The sequence below is a fragment of the Podarcis erhardii genome, assembly GCF_964252035.2.
Source record: "Podarcis erhardii genome assembly, chromosome: 2".
NCBI classification, from domain to species: Eukaryota; Metazoa; Chordata; class Lepidosauria; order Squamata; family Lacertidae; genus Podarcis; species Podarcis erhardii.
In genome coordinates this window covers 17,338,314-17,355,354 of record NC_138498.1, presented here as the reverse complement: position 1 = coordinate 17,355,354, position 17,041 = coordinate 17,338,314, and the positions used below count along the sequence as shown (strand labels likewise).

The 17,041-nt window shown below is 45.0% G+C and overlaps 1 protein-coding gene across 1 annotated transcript in view; it reads left to right on the top strand.

The window, feature by feature from the left end:
• SCN8A (sodium voltage-gated channel alpha subunit 8) overlaps positions 1-17,041 on the top strand; it is a 110,409-nt gene that overhangs the window by 15,148 nt on the left and 78,220 nt on the right. The window contains exon 2 of the mRNA XM_081850038.1: positions 14,158-14,487. Coding sequence (XP_081706164.1) covers positions 14,212-14,487 — 276 coding nt within the window. The 5' untranslated portion in view covers positions 14,158-14,211. The remainder of the gene's footprint in view (positions 1-14,157; positions 14,488-17,041) is intronic.

The window sequence follows — 17,041 nt, the reverse complement described above, 5'->3', positions numbered from 1 at the left end:
ATGGACCTATCCTTTTCAGCCTTCTTGATTAATAACGTTCTGCAGGTAAATAATGGCAATACCACTTTGAGAAATGGCAGCACCGTCTTTCCTAGAGGACACACAATTAGGTAAATTGGATAAAGCTGTATGTGAAATGTGTCTCTCCTGATAAACCCAAGGAAAGCACCCGCCAGTTAAATACATGCAGCTACTGACACAATCAAAACCTAGAAACCATATGCATAGCTGTCAACCGTCCCTTATTTGGCGGGAAACTCCCTTATCCTAGCGCCGTTTCCCGGTGCTGTCCATTATTGATGATGTCCCTTAAATTTCCTGGGTTTCAAAGGAAGCAGCTCCTCTCCCTCCCTCCCTGCCGGCCAGGGAGGAGGGAGGCTGGAGGCTCCAGCTGTGTTGCTTGGCTGCGTTGCTCACCCAATAAGGAGTCTAAGAACGACTGGGGGTGGAGCTTGCATGCCTTGTGCCGATCAAATCGGCCGCGTTGCCTGGGGACTCGTCTTTGCTTAGCGCTTCCCAGCAGAGAGGTGACGGTGGTTTTCCTTGCTGCATCCCCTTTGCCGGGTTGCTGCGCTGTGGGAACCACCACTTGAGCCTTCGTTTGGCTGCTGGCTGGGCTTTCTCCCTTTGGCTCTGAGGGGCTCAGAAGTTGAACATACCTGTGCTCGGAATCAGATGGATACGTCATCGACGGCCCACTCACCCTTGCCTGGGAAAAGGTCTGTCTGGAGCAGGGGCACATGGTGGGGGAAAATGAAAGGAGCTGGTTGAGTACAATGGCGGGCGCCGATCTCGTGTGAGGGGGGCTTTTGGATTTGTTTTGGAGGCTCCCTCGATTGACTGTTATGGGGGGAAGGGAAGGAGCTGTTTGGCTAAAATCCCTTATTTTGGCGGCTGATCCCTTATTTTCAAATCTGTAAGTTGACAGCTATGCATATATCAAGCGTAACTGAGCTGTAGAAAAGACTTGACAACCTGAAAAAAGGACAATGCACACACTTTTGTAAACCAAGAAACTCTTTAATAAAAAATATATTTTAAAAAAAGTGTACAGTAGTTAGGAAGGTGAGCGCAGGCAGGTCTGCATTCTAACATAAACTCACCAAATTCACAGATCCTGATTAAATGGATTGGAATGTGGTCTGCTTTGGAATCTGGTTTGAGAGTTGTCTTTTAGATTCTTCTACCCTGCCTCGGTTTTTTCAGGTCGTAGGTCACTTGGAACAGCTGGAAAGGTGTTCTAAGGGAGCAGACATCTTTTCCCCACCTCATACAGTTTACCTGGAAGGGATGACAGGTCATCACAGGTATTTGGGGCCACATTTTTACACATATATGACAGTTTCTGCACTTTCCAGCTAAAATGGGAAGGAGGGAGGGAAAGAGGCAGCCTCAGGCTAAAATGTTATTATCTTTTTTCAAAGAATTTTGTGTGGAATATATATATATATAGAGAGAGAGAGAGCTGCATGTGCAAGTGGTATATCAGTATGTGAAATTGTCATGGAGAGAATTTAGACCTGCCCTTGTCTAAATTCAGAGATCATTATTACAGGTATTTATCTGGTTGATCTTTAGATTAACTGGAATTATGTAGGGTCACTCTCGCCCTGTTTCTCCCTCTGACACACACACTGCTTTTTATTTTATTTGGGTGAGGTTGTTGATTATTCTGTTGATGGATTTAATTGGATTGATGAATCTATAGTGTTCATATTTTAATGAGAGGGATTGTTGCGTGTGCGCCTGTGTGCGCTGTTCTTGTAAGCTGTCCTGAATGCCCTTTTGGGGTTGAAAGGGAAAAGCAAACAGCACCGGCAGGTCTGGCCCTACCATAAGGCAGAGTGGCAGAGTTGCCTCAGGTGGCAGATGTCAGGGGAAACAGCAGAAGCCTGCTGCCTACAACTGTTGCTGCTGAGCTTACCTGTATGTTCCGCACAGCTTCTCATGCACCTCCTAAACTAGCCTGCTGACCCCAGTCTGCTACTGTATGTGGAACAGTGGAAGGGGGATCTTGTGCTTTGCCTCAAGCAGCAACATGTGTTGGGACAGTCCTGAGCACTAAAGTCACATGCTGTATGCACCCCTTTCCTGTCAGAGGGTATGTGATGGCACTTTTCACCAGGCACTTTTTTTTAAAAAAAAATGATATTTTATTAAGTTTTAACAAGAAAAAAGTTATGAGACAATAAAAAAAACACAAGAAAAATACAACAACACAAAAATACAAACATTTAACATAAAAAGAAAAAGAAAAAAGGCACTTTTCACTTCTATATTGTTAACAGTGTTGGAAACTCAGATACAGTGGTACCTCGGGTTAAGTACTTAATTCGTTCCGGAGGTCCGTTCTTAACCTGAAACTGTTCTTAACCTGAGGTACCACTTTAGCTAATGGGGCCTCCCGCTGCTGCCGCACCGCCGCCACACGATTTCTGTTCTCATCCTGAAGCAAAGTTCTTAACCTGAGGTACTATTTCTGGGTTAGCAGAATCTGTAACCTGAAGCGTATGTAACCTGAAGCATATGTAACCCAAGGTACCACTGTATATCATCTAGGTGCCACATGGCTCCTTAAACCAAGGTTGCAGTTGCCAAAACAGAATCCTTAGTTGCCATTTTGGCGTAAGATGGCTCTCAAGTCTTATTTTTCAAAGGATGGATTGATTGTGACAGATTATCAGATAAGTGTCTGGCTTGTTCAGACAACAACCTTGAACTAGATTAGGAACTTTGAGAACTTGAAGAAGAAAAGTCACTTGATCCAGGGACAGCCCACATATATATATATACATATATGGGCCTATTCCGACCTCTTTTTCTGAATGGTGTCTGCTCGTGTGGCGCAGAAAAAGCAATTGGGTTCCAGAAATTCATTGTGCGATTTTGAAAATATAACTGATAGAATTCTACAGGAAGGGACATTAGTGTGTGAAAACAGTCCAGATCCAATGATCCACAGATGGTGGACGCATCCGGCACCACCCTGGCACCTAGGCATGCATCCTTATTTGGTCGTAAGTGGTTGAAAGCCAGGTGCAAAATGTGCCTGGTGCCTGGCTGATTTTGAACACTGGATTAGAGATAAAGTATGAATGATAGTATATGGGTGGTGCTGTGGGTTAAACCACAGAGCCTAGGACTTGCCAATCAGAAGGTCGGCAGTTCGAATCCCCGCAACGGGGTGAGCTCCCGTTGCTCAGCCCCTGCTCCTGCCAACCTAGCAGTTCCAAAGCATTTCAAAGTGCAAGTAGATAAATAGGTACCACTCCGGCGGGAAGGTAAACGGTGTTTCCGTGCGCTGCTCTGGTTTGCCAGAAGCGGCTTAGTCATGCTGGCCACATGACCCGGAAGCTGTACGCCGGCTCCCTCGGCCAATAAAGCGAGATGGGCGCCGCAACCCCAGAATTGGCCACAACTGGACCTAATGGTCAGGGGTCCCTTTACCTTTACCTTTATGAATGATAGTGGCACATTCACAGGGCCGGCCCAAGACCCTTTGGTGCCTGAGGCAAGAAGTGCCACCAATACTTCCCCTCTTCCTCAGATCTAGGACCACACCCCGGTGGAGTGAGTGTAGTATGTCACTTGAGGTGGGTTAACTCAGGTCACCCCTTGGTGTGCCAGCCATGCTAGTGCAGAAAGCTAGCTTAGGGCTGCAGGGCACACCTTTCTAGCCCTTTTTGCCCCTCAGAATTTTCTGCCTGAGGCAGCTGCCATACTCTGCCCCATGGGAGGGCTGGCCCTGCAAATCCGTGCTCCCCAGGAGACATTGTAGATGAGAGGGTCCTGTCCATTGGTAGTGTTTCATTGATTTCAGCAAAGCCTGGCATTCTCAATATCATGTCCCAGGGTTGCTGCACTAGGGATGTACAGTGGTGCCCCGCAAGACGAATGCCTCGCAAGACGGAAAACCCGCTAGACGAAAGGGTTTTCTGTTTTGGAGGTGCTTTGCAAAACAAATTTCCTATGGGCTTGCTTCGCAAGACGAAAATGTCTTGCGAGTTCCTGCGGGTTTTTTCCCCTCCCACCCCCTTTTCTAAGCCGCTAAGCCGCTTATCTGCTTATCCGATAAGCCGCTAAAAGCGCTAATAGCGCTAATCCGCTAAGCCGTCAATGGGCTTGCTTCGCAAGACGAAAAAACCGCTAGACGAAGAGACTCGCGGAGCGGATTCTTTTCGTCTTGCGAGGCACCACTGTATGCTGAAAACGGCTTTGTGTGCAGGAAGTCACAGGTTCAATATCTGGCATCCCCCAATGAGTGTAAACAGCACTGAGACAGATGGACCGATGGTCTGACTCACTATAAGGCAGCTTCCTATGATTCTTATAACTGTTCAAGTACAGTACAAAGGTATGCACCCAGATTGGAGTCATATATACAGTAACTAGAAGGTTAGATGCTCTGTTGGTTTGTTGCACAAGGCCAGGTACTGTCTGGCACAGAGATTAGCACCTCTAGAATCTTGGATGTCCAAGTTGCAAGTCCTTGTCATTGCAACCTCTCAAAGCATCCCCCCCCAAAAAAAAAATCTGTCCCTTTTTTATCTGCCTTTCCGTTGTTGACAGTTCCTGTGATATTTGAAAACCTGAATGATAGAAACAGATTATATTATGAAGAACTGAGGAGATGTATGCAAATATCCTTAATCTGCATAATATATCACGATCACACAGTACTGTGTATAACCAAAATGCAACAGGACACAAGACAGATGGAAGGGAAGTCCTGAGCAATGATGCAGTAGATGAACACTTACTATTTATGCCTAAGCGCTGTAACAGCCTCTGCTTTACTGGCCACAGCAAGGAATAAGGTAGCATCTAGATCAAGGGAAGTAATAGTGCCACTGTATTCTGCTCTGGTCAGACCTCACCTGGAGTACTGTGTCCAGTTCTGGGCACCACAGTTCAAGAAGGACACTGACAAACTGGAACGTGTCCAGAGGAGGGCAACCAAAATGGTCAAAGGCCTGGAAACGATGCCTTATGAGGAACGGCTAAGGGAGCTGGGCATGTTTAGCCTGGAGAAGAGGAGGTTAAGGGGTGATATGATAGCCATGTTCAAATATATAAAAGGATGTCACATAGAGGAAGGAGAAAGGTTGTTTTCTGCTGCTCCAGAGAAGCGGACACGGAGCAATGGATCCAAACTACAAGAAAGAAGATTCCACCTAAACATTGGGAAGAACTTCCTGACAGTAAGAGCTGTTCAACAGTGGAATTTGCTGCCAAGGAGTGTGGTGGAGTCTCCTTCTTTGGAGGTCTTTAAGCAGAGGCTTGACAACCATATGTCAGGAGTGCTCTGATGGTGTTTCCTGCTTGGCAGGGGGTTGGACTCGATGGCCCTTGTGGTCTCTTCCAACTCTATGATTCTATGATTCTATGATTCTATGATTCTATGATTCTAGGAGTAGGAATTAAAGAACTGGATCAAGTTCTGAGAGAGGCCATGCTCCGACAATCTTTTGTTCAGATGCACTCTTTCAGACTTCTTTTTAATTTGCCCAATGCTTTCCTGACCAATAATAATAATAATAATAATAATAATAATAATAATGATGATGATGATAATAATAATAATAATAATACTCCACCAATCATTTACTGTGACTGTTCTGTCATTTAAATGTATTATTTCTGGTGTTGTTGCATACTTATTTTTTGTTTTTTGTACATTGCTTAGATATTTTATAGCGTGAGCAGTTTATAAATCTTCTGAAATAAATAAATAACATTAAGAGCCAGTGTGGTGTAGTGGTTCAGAGCAGTGGACTCGTAATCTGGTGAACTGGGTTCGCGTCTCCGCTCCTCCACATGCAGCTGCTGGGTGACCTTGGGCTAGTCACACTTCTTTGAAGTCTCTCAGCCTCACTCACCTCACAGAGTGTTTGTTGTGGGGGAGGAAGGGAAAGGAGAATGTTAGCCGCTTTGAGACTCCTTCGGGTAGTGATAAAGCGGGATATCAAATCCAAACTCTTCTTCTTCTTCTTCTCTTGTGGTACAGTCAAGTGGGGAAAAGAGCGCAAAAATGCTGATCCATTGGCAGGAACATCATAATTCCACTTACAGGTATGCAAAGCTTTGCATAAGCACCCACACAATTAGAAGCGTGCACCTTGATTTTCCTTGCACTAGCTGCTTGCGCAAGAAGAATCACCCTTGGGGCAGTGAAATTTTAAATGTCAAACTCTACAATTCATAAATCGATTCACTCGATAATCAGTGCAAGATGAAACATTTGCAACAATCTGATTTTATCAACCAACATTTCTTTGGCATTCCAGATATTATGTTCTCTGATAAGTGCTTTTATTGGAATCTGCAGGGGACAAGAGAGAAATCTTAGGCCATGAAGCAAATGATGTTGGTATTGATATCAGCAGGCAATTTCTCCATGCATGTGAGGAATGTTTAAAAAAATCCAGGGAGCAAGAGATGAGAGGCTTCATCCTTGAGATCAAGGGGCAGGTGGTCACCAGGAAAAAAAGGTGTTAGGATCACCACTGATGACCTGGCACCCATGCTGGTGGATCTTTGTGTATGTGGGAGTATTTGCAGAAGGAAGCCCTCAGTTTGGAGGGCTTATCAGGGGGCAGCCCTCTATCTTCTGTCTTTGCAAGGCTGCTTACGTAGTTTGAGTTCAGTTTTAAGATAAAGTGCAATAGGAAGGGAGAGCAGGGAGGGCCTTAAATTTGCCCATCAACAGCCCCTGAACAGACACCAGATTGAAGAGCCACACAGGGTGCCTGGTTCAGCTTCCATGCTATAGAAATATGCATTGAATTTCTATTTTATATTAATTTTATGCAAATACACATACATACACATTCTCTTTTTTGGGGTGATGTGTAAACAAGCACTAGTTAACTATCGAAGCTGTGCAATGTGGTGGCCACTAGTTTAGACTGTTTGAAAAGAGAACAAAGACAAATTCATTGAATACAATGTGGCTACTACAACAGTAGGAGAGGAAAACAACCTTTGAGTCTTGCTGCTGGGCTTCCTGGAGGCAACTGGTTGATTACACTGCTGTTCAGCTCAGTTTCTGCTTTCTGGCGTCCCATAGGCATACTGCCTCCGCCCATGGAATTGGAATATAGCCATTGGGTCTGATAGCTTTATTGTCCATGAACTGGTCTAATCTTCTAAGGGTCCCATGAGTCATTGAAACGTGTGCTCTTAGCCCAGATGTGCTGTCCTTATACTACCAGTGCTCCCCAGGGAATGGGATTCCACATTCTTGCTCCCTTGCTGGATAGCATTGCGGGCAAATTTCCTTTCCTCATTTCTTCTTAAAGCCCAACTTAAGCCTTTTGGAATCCATTGTTTTCTCTCTGTGGGAACAGTGAACAACTTGCTTTTCCCCTTCTTTCTGACATCCTTTGAAATATTTATGTCTCGTCAGCATATGTCCTTCTTTCTGCCATTTTATTTTCGCAAGACTGAAACCTTAGATTCCCAGTTCCTTTAAGGCTGCTGTCACAGGACCTGACTTCCAGACCTTGCCTCAGAATTCCCTCTCTTCTAGCCTTCCTGAAGTGCCCAGATGTTTGTTTTTTAAACCTCCCAGAGGTTTAGCCAAATTTTACAGTCTTCGTTCATGGTGCAGACGTCTTCCTCTGGTCCCCCATTATCTGATTATTCAGTTGGTTTCATTTCCTTTCTAAGTGAACAGTTTGGTTGTTGGGGTAGCGATCAGGAGGAGATATGCAACACCTTACCATCGACTCAGGGCAAGTACAGCTGTGAGATAAATTAAAATGTGAGCAGCACATTTTCAAAATGTTCCCATTTCAAAGCTGCTGTTTGGGTAGCAGGACCAGGAAGGACACAGTTAGAAAAAGTTGCTAACCCAGGCATACACCACGGCTATGGGCCACTTCCCTATTTGGCTAGCATTGGTCACCACCACCCAAATGGCTACATTTTACTTGGAATTAAGAAATGCTGTTCAAATGTCATTGGGACTGGACCCCTGGGGTAACGGCTCTTTCTTTTAACATAGTAATGCAGGGGTTTCCAAACTGTGCTCCATGAACTTTCAGGGGCCAGCAAACTTCTTTCACACTATGTCAGTAAAAACTGAATTTAAAGATCACACAGCATCTAGTACAGCATATTACAATTGCTACACCAGGCAGAGAAATCTTTTAGTGATCTGCTAAGACCCTCAGCAATTTTCAAGTGGTCCGTGGTGTTGTGGAGTTTGGGAATCCTGAAGTTGGTGGGTTTATTTTCCTTGTGTCAAACCCCTTTGTTTTCCTTATGTCCAATGGGTTGTTTGATCTGTTCAAGGAAAACTTGTAAGCGTGTGTGCGGCCATAAAGGATACTCACTGTGGGTTGAGCAACTTCCACTCATGATGAATGAACCAGATGCCCTGTTTGAAAGGACAAGTCCCCACAATTGCACAAAGAACACTGTCATGTAAGAGTGATTCCCCCTTGCTTCACAGCAACCAAGAGGCATTGTGGTTCAAGTATTTGTAGCTCCTCCTAGTGTGGGTTCCACACAGGTAGCATGAGAGGTCCCATCAAAGGCTGTAGCAAGAATCTCTGTGTGATTGAGTTGGATCTTTGCCCCATGGTTAAGGAATATTCCAGCTCTCCATTGAGGAAATGATGTGGGTGTGCCCAAGGAGTTCCTCTGGACCCTTGTGAGTCTTCGCCAGTATTTACTTTATGCAATTACTTGGTGTTTTCTTGAGTGAATCCCAAGAATTCCATCATCGCTTCCCATTTCATTTGTGCCAGTCAAAATAACCATGGAGTAGACTGAAGACTCCTGCAGCTATAAGGCTCATAAAGTGGCCCTATGCAGTGCCATAACATCACACAAGATTTATTTTATGTGTTTATTAAATTTGTATACCATCCTTCATCCATAGATCTTAGGGGCAGTTCACAACATAAAAATACAAGATTAAAACTTTGGGCAATGACTGGGGTTGGGGTTTTTTGCAGGGAACGGGTATTTAGATTACAGCAAGGGCAAAGGCCTCTTTAAACCTGCCCTTCCCCAGTGTCAAAAGCAATCCACTGACTGGGAGTAAATAGGGACAGCAGATTTTGAGGGTGGGAGTCAGTCTTTATATAATTTGATGGCTAGGCTACAATTGGTTTATTGGTTTGTGGTTGTTCTTAATTTTATTATTTATTTCGTGGTTTTTATATTGTGATTTTATGTTGTGAACTGCCCTGAAATCTATGGATGAAGGGTGATGTTGTTGTTGTTGTTGTTATTAAATTTCTCATAAGGCCCTGCACTTTTTAAAATGGCTTGTCCCATTCATTTCCTTGCATTGTGTATTTGTGTAGTGTTGGAAATTGATTATAGGATTAAACCTCCCTATCTCCTGGGAGACATTGAGAATCTCAGGTGGCAGAATGGTCCTGCAGGGCGTAATTGACCTGATTAGAGTTCTGCTAGTGTGGCCTTGGGCAAAATCACTCTGCCTTTCTCTATGATTGCTTGCTCTGTTGGCTTTATAAGGTTGGAGGTGAGGTTTATCGGTGATGCTATAATTGCAGATGAAACGTGCTTCAACTGACTGGTATTGCATGCTTGCTCTGGATAAACTGCAGAAATAAATATTCCACTGTCTCATGCTTAGCACTATCAGCCAATTAAAGAAGTTTTGGTTGATTAATCATATGATGTTTAACTGATTAATCTATTAATAAGTCAAATTTAAACACATGGGCATATTACCAAAACCTCATTATGGATGCCTTTTTTAATATGCCAAAGGAGCTAATGGAAAAGAAGAAGAAGAAAGCTGCCATTCTTTGTTAGACGGGACTGGTCATCTTTCCTTTTTTTCTTATCTGTTACAGTAACAAACCAGAGCTAAAATATCCTTAAAGCAAACAGGTAATGCCTTCGCAGCCTTATCAAATAAAATTACTCCCTCTGATGAATCAAGAAAAACTTTATCCAGCTGATCTGCCAGTTAAAGGCTGCAGCCTTACTCGTTTTGCAGTTGTGTGTCCTCAGACAGTCCAGTATGCAGCACCTCTTCACACAACCATTTGATTATGGGGGTGTTGTATTGCTTCCACCCTTCCTCAGTGTGGCATCTCCTCACAACAACCCTGTGAGGTAGGTAAGGCTAGAAGATGGTGACTTGCCCAAGGTCATCCAGTGAGCTTCATGGCTGAGTGGGGATTTCAGCCTGGGTTATCCCAGCAGTCTGCTCGCTACACTACAGTAATAAACTCCTGTTAAGGTGGTGTTAATCTTAGGTGTCTTCAGTGGCGCCGGAGCTAAGAGGGGTACGGAAGGCAAACTAGACCTCTTAATGATGGTGATGACTGACTCCATGCGGCTATAGCTGCATTGTAATGATTTGGCCCCGTAGGGGATCGTTGGCTTCAAGGAATATGTTGAGTCATCATTCCTTATTCAAGGGGTCCTTGCTAGTCAGTTGTTTTCAGCTATAAGAATTGTACATGAAAAAGCATTTTGTGTTTGTATATGCCTTTCTCTTATTTGCTGAATATATCTGTATCGTCTCTGTTTGTTTCTACAAGTTAGTCCCTCTGTGTCTGGTGCACGAAGCAACGGGATTATTTCTGCACCTAAAAAAAACCTCTGCCCATCCAGCAGTTAGACGGCTCCCTTAAGTGCCAAAGCTCGTGTGCTCTGTTGTATTTCAGTCTGCAGTGCTGCAGTGCCGTTGCATCAGTGCACAGCTTCTAGAATTCCACTCCCCTTCCTTCAGAGCGAAAAGCTCTGAATCGTCAGTCCTGAATCACGGTTTCATTCTCCTTCCTGTTTCTCCGGCAAAGGTGTCAAACTACAGAGATGGGGGGGGGGGCGCGGCTCTGCTTGTGCATCTCTGTGTGTTTGTTCTACATAGGAGCACCAGATGCAGACAAACTCTGTTTTTCTGACTCACACTTATTATTTGGTCTGACAGCACGTCATACCTGGTTGGCGGCCTCTTTGCCGGGGACACTGTGCAGTCCCTGCAGAATGCAAACTTATTTCTCTAGACTCATCCTTCAAACAAATATGTCTTTGTTTGCTTTTCATGATGCCTGCCAAAAAGAAGAAATTTTCTCAGTAGCATCTCTGTTTTTAAAATCTTACGTATTTTCTTACTGGCAATGGAATTTGGTCGGCTTTTGGAGGGGGGCGAGGAGAAGGTTTGCATTAAATTCAGTTTGATTTTAAAAAACACCTACCAGTAGTTTTGGCTTCATATGCATAGGTCCCTATTGAGATCAGACATAGGGTTGCCAACTGATCAGTAAAAAGCCTGAACTGCTCTTGTCCTTGGAGCAGAAACCTTATCTGCAGAAATCGGCAGCAGATTAAGTTTTTTGCTGCATGAAGATAAGGATTATCATCTTCTGCTCATGTCTGCAAGATCAGCCTGCTGTTAACCCCAACCTGTGCAGTTAAGGCATAGAAACAAGCATTCTTTTTTAATGGCAGTCCTAGAAAAGGTATTCAGCTAGCCACTTCTCTCCCCCCCCCCCCCAGTAAATACTTGCATGTAATACATAATACAGGAGGTTTCAACAATGCAGGAGGTTGTTGCATTCAGGTTTTGCCTGGTACTGTATGGATGCCGAATAGTGAGAATTATTTGCCATCTATCCATCTTTTTTGGCATGGCCCTTCTTTCCCTGATTTCCAAGGCTTGTAAACTCAGGATCCCTCTTGCACCCAAAGCAAGATGCAGGTCCCTAGATTAGAGCTGGGGAACCTGTGGCCTCTAGATGTTGTTGGACATTCTTGGCCATTGGCCATGCTGGCTGCAGCTGGTGGGAGCTGGAGTCTTTAATGATGTTTGGAGGACCATAGTTTCCCCCATGCCTGCCCTAGCCAACAAACTAAACCCATAAAATCTTTTAAAGGTTAAAAATAAAAGCATTACTGGTCCAAATTTTACCTGGGACACATGGTTTCTTTTACCTGTATACTCTGATCTTAACACCAATACTTGTGGCTTCCAATGGCATGAGTAATATGAAGAGATTGTGTGGCTTTTTGTGGCCTTGTGTGAACAGTATTGTACTGTTCAAGGGAGAAGTGAAAAAGAAGGTGCTGAGTTAGGATAATCTGCTAGTTTAAAATGCTAGCTGAATCTGTGGGTGGCAGAGATTGATTTCTTGCTTAGCGGCCTATAGGATTTCAGGCAGGCAGCTTGACGGAAAGGGAAGAGGAGAAATATACTAGAGCAAATCAGCCAACATTTGAAGATATTTCATATAGATATGGGTTCCTCCTCAGTCCCCATCTCCATCAAACTCACTGATCCCTGAAATGTATTTTAACACTGGCATTCAGAAAAGCTCCATCACATGCAGATGTTAGCATGTGGTGCATGTGCATTTGTGTCAGGGCCAAAAATTGTATCCTCCTGCCATTACTTCAACATAAAAGTAATAAGAATAATGTTTAAACCATTGATTGACATACATTCGTGCCAAAATTTTAGTGTTGGGGTTTTATTGTTCTAATGTTGTATTGACCATGTTCAAACATCATGGTAAGCCATAAACCATGGTTTACCGTGTATGAGTTGATCCCACCCTGATTTTTGCTGCCTGCTAGCACTGGAAGGAATCAAACCAATGTCTTTGACTTAGAGTTACTTTTGAAAGAGGGATTGTGGTTTGTTTCATTTTCAGCAAACCATGATCTGAAGCCAAGGCTTGTTTTGGCTTACTGATTGTGCTTTGTTGGAGTGAAGCAAACCATGGTCATTGGTTTGAACATAACACTAAGCCAGTGATCATGGTTTGTTTCCTCTGTGTACTAGCAGGGAGAAGCGAAACAACCCATGTAGGGGCATTCATAGTCAATCATTAACTGTGGTTTACAGTGATGGGCCACTGGTTTTGTGTGCTGAACTGTTGCATGCAAAGCTGAAGATGCCTACCTTAATATACTTTAAAAAGAGATGGGTTCATGTGTAGAGCTTTGGTTAAATCTGACACAGTGGTCTCAGTCTTTCTGCTTTCAGGGAAGTGTTTCCAAATTGAGGACCACACAGGCATTTGCCATGGAACTCCTGAGCATTGTGGTGAATTCTGGGGCATGCTTGATTCATGTTGGACTCTGGTTAAGCTAGTTGGGCCCATACAACTGGGACTACAACACAGAACATTGCTAATCCTACCCTGTAGCTAGACACTGTCCTGGAAGATCAGGGTAACTTGTCCATCATTAGGCATCTTCTTATTAAGGAATCTGCTCTTGCAAACTTTGCCATGTTTCTCTTCAGGCATTAGCGGTTCTTAGAGAAACACCAGTGAACTTTTGGCATCACAAAATGAAGCTGCTCAGAAGGAAAACAGTAATAGGAGGACCATAGGATTTAAAAGTTCTGGAGTGGTTGGCCAGTCTTAATATTAAAAGGCTGTCTCCAGAAGAGGTAGAGTTGTCAGGGTAGTACTAAGTATCATAAAATACAGTAAGTAGTAGAGAGTTCATCCATGTTATCTGCCATTTTACATGAGTTCTATAATGGACCAGTGAACTTGACAACCTTAAGTAGTTTAAAACAGGGATGGGGAACCTGTGGCCCTCAAGATGCTCTTGAACTACAGCTCTTATAATCTCTGAGCATTAACCATGTTGGCTGGGGCTGATGGGAGTTGGAGTCACAGGACCGTGCTAGGCCCCGAGACAGTCTCAACGCTCGTCTGGCCTTGTGTGACCTTCTCGTGGCCGCTCATCCTCCCCTCATGAGCAGGAGGCCAAAGACAGCAATGATAAGAGAGGGGAGAGAGGGGGGAACAGGTGGGTGAGGAAGGGGTTAGTAGCACGGAGGGTGAGGGAGGGAGGTGCAGGATGGTGGCGGAGGTGCCCCAGTGGTGATGGTGGGGTGTCTGGGTTTTTGATCCCCGGAATATGGCAACCCTCAACAACATCCAGTGGGTACCATGTCAGCTAGTTCTGGTTTAAGTGAGATACTTGGGAAATGTGTTAAGCTCATTGTCTCAGGCAGCTTTGTTTAACGCTCCCCTTGAGAAGATGCAAATGGTGAATGGTAAAACCAATGCAACAGTTGTGGTATCTCAGTGGGGATGTGGCTCAACAAGACTCATTCATTCTTCCCTCCAAAAATACTCAGTTCACCCACCAGTATGTTGAGGATTTGACTTGTGACTGTCTGTCCTGTTCTCTCCTCTACAGAGCTGACCTATCCCGGGTGCATCATAACTAAATAAGTTTCTGCAGGATGAAAAAATGGCAGGGCGGCTGCTTGCACCACCAGGCCCTGATAGTTTTCGACCTTTCACTCCGGAATCTCTGGCTAACATCGAGAAGCGCATCGCAGAAGATAAGAAGAAGAAGCGCCCTAAGCAAGACAGCAGTCACAGAGATGACGACGAAGAAAGCAGACCAAAACCAAACAGTGACCTGGAGGCAGGGAAGAATTTGCCTTTCATCTATGGGGATATCCCAAAAGGCCTGGTTGCTGTGCCACTGGAGGACTTTGACCCTTTCTATTTGACACAGAAAGTGAGTCACCAAGACCCAGCCTATTAAAAACTCAAGTCTTTTTTGTCCCCAGGAGGAATTACAGGTTTGGGGTGGCAAGAGTCTCTTGCTGCATATGAAAGGGGACCTTTTTTCTGTGGGCTTTTCAAATACGAATCTTCTCCTCATTTTTTTCAGGTTTTGGGAAGAAATGTGTCTGATCGTTTGTTGGGGTGGCTGATAGCTCTGCAAAATCTGCACACAGCTCGACACGTAGCTTAAGCAATTCTGGAAGTCAGCACATCTATTAGGGAGGAGGCAGATAAATAAGAGGGGGCAGTGGCAACAGATACTGAGAAAAGGAGTGGCAGTCAGTCCATCTCAGTCACAAAAGAGAAAAACCATGGTGTTTTAGGTCCGGTGACTCCCAGGCCAATTAGCACCATTTGGAGACTTGTCTTCTATCCATGGTGACTTTTAAAAATTCGTCTTGGACAGAGATGAAATGTATCTAGACCTGACAAAGAGATAGGTGTGGTGTGCCACCATATAATCCAGAACCTGACTTACTTAATTGCATCAAATGCTCCCGAAAGGTTATTGGATCTGGGTTTGTGGTAGTGATGGGACATTTCCTCCATCCTTTCACTGCCCCAGTGTACCATTTAGACTAATAAAAGACCATCACCACCATCACATATTGAGCATAAGCCTCAAAGTGGTTGTGGGACTTGACAGCCCGATTCCCTCTAAAGTGGAAGGGGGTGGGTCTTAAAACTTTGCCATAATGCTTTGCGTGGAAAATTAATGATGCACATTGAAAGCCCTTCCATTTTACTTTACCTAATATACTCTTAACAGTTTTGTTATGCTCTCAGTCAAGAAAGCAAAAGAGCTTGTTTCACAACCAGCTCCTATGTTGTGCTTCCTTTAACTATGTGTACAACTGGTACCATAAATGGAGGTGGTTGTGTGATAACCAATAGCCTGCTCAAAAGCATGAGCCTTTTGCATTTTATGAAGCCCCTGCCAATGGCCAAGAGTCCATCTAGTCCCTCTTGACCTCTCATGGAGGGGGCACATGAAGAAGGGCCTCAGATGCTTATTGCAAGCCAGGGAGCCAAGTGGGCTCCACAAAGCAGGAGAGGGCATTCAGATGATCATGTCAGTGGCCCAAGCCATCCAGATGTTCCACAAGTTGGCCAGGGTTTCAACAGGAGCACCAGTCATATCAGCAGGGAAATCCCCCAAGGTTGTCTGAAAACCAATTGGAGCCATCAGCTTCTGAGGTAGACCATCCTCATAGGTCCCCTGCTTCTGCAGAGGTAGAAGGATGCTGAGAGCCGAAATCTCAACAGGAAGTGACCTGACCATGACAAGGGACTGTTGTCAATAACCCCCACTTTCAGATCACTCTCTTCCTGCCCAGCTGAGAAAACAAGGTCCGCATATGTTGGGCCAATGACATGTTGGGTCATCATGGCAACCGTGAAGTCTTTAGCCATGGCAGAGCTAATGGCTTCGGCATGGATGTTGAAGTCCCCCAACACTAGCAATCTGGGAGTCCTCAACACTCCCTCCAAGACCAGCTCTGTCAGCTCAGGCAGGGATACATCTGGGCAGTCAGGTGGGTGGTAAACCAGCAGAATCCCTAAAGGTAAAGGTAAAGGGACCCCTGACCATTAGGTCCAGTCGTGGCCAATTCTGGGGTTGCGGCGCTCATCTCCCTTCACTGGCCGAGGGAGCCGGCATCATGTGGCCAGCATGACTAAGCCACTTCTGGCGATCCAGAGCAGCACATGGAAACGCCGTTTACCTTCCCGCTGGAGTGGTACCTATTTATCTACTTGCACTTTGATGTGCTTTTGAACTGCTAGGTTGGCAGGAGCAGGGACCGAGCAACGGGAGCTCACCCCGCTGTGGGGATTCGAACCACCAACCTTCTGATTGGCAAGTCCTAGGCTCTGTGGTTTAACCCACAGTGCCACCCGTGTCCCTAGCAGAATCCCTAATAGGTCCCAATTACCAACACCAGGAACAAACACTCTGGATCCCCACCCAACTGGCCAGAAAGCCTGGAGACAGAGATGGAATCTCTGTGGTCTACAGCAACTCCCCATCCCCCAAGTCTGCCCTGGAGCTGTACCAAGGAGCCAGCACCAACTCCACCCTGCTCAACCACCCACGTCTCAGTAATATAGATCAGATCAGCCTCCTTATCCACAATCACATCATGGGTGAGGCAGGACCAACCTAACATTGAACAGCCACAGACCCCAGGGCTGGCTGATAGGACAGCCACAATTCCTCAGGTTGAAGGGAGGTCTGGCACATGGCACAGTCACCAACTCCCTGTGCCACGTGTCCCTTACCAGACATGTCCCACCCACTTGCCCAGAACCTCCACCTTGCCCAGAACCACTGCAATCGGAGTGCCACCTGCTTTCCCCAGTAGCAACTCTTCCCAGGCACATTTTACCTCCCTTATTTTGAAAACTCCAAATTAAAAGCATACAAGTTAAAAAGCACTTAAAACAATTTAGGGCAAGGCAATCTCCATAGAAGATGATGTTCTGGGGTGGCCCTTGTCCTTGCT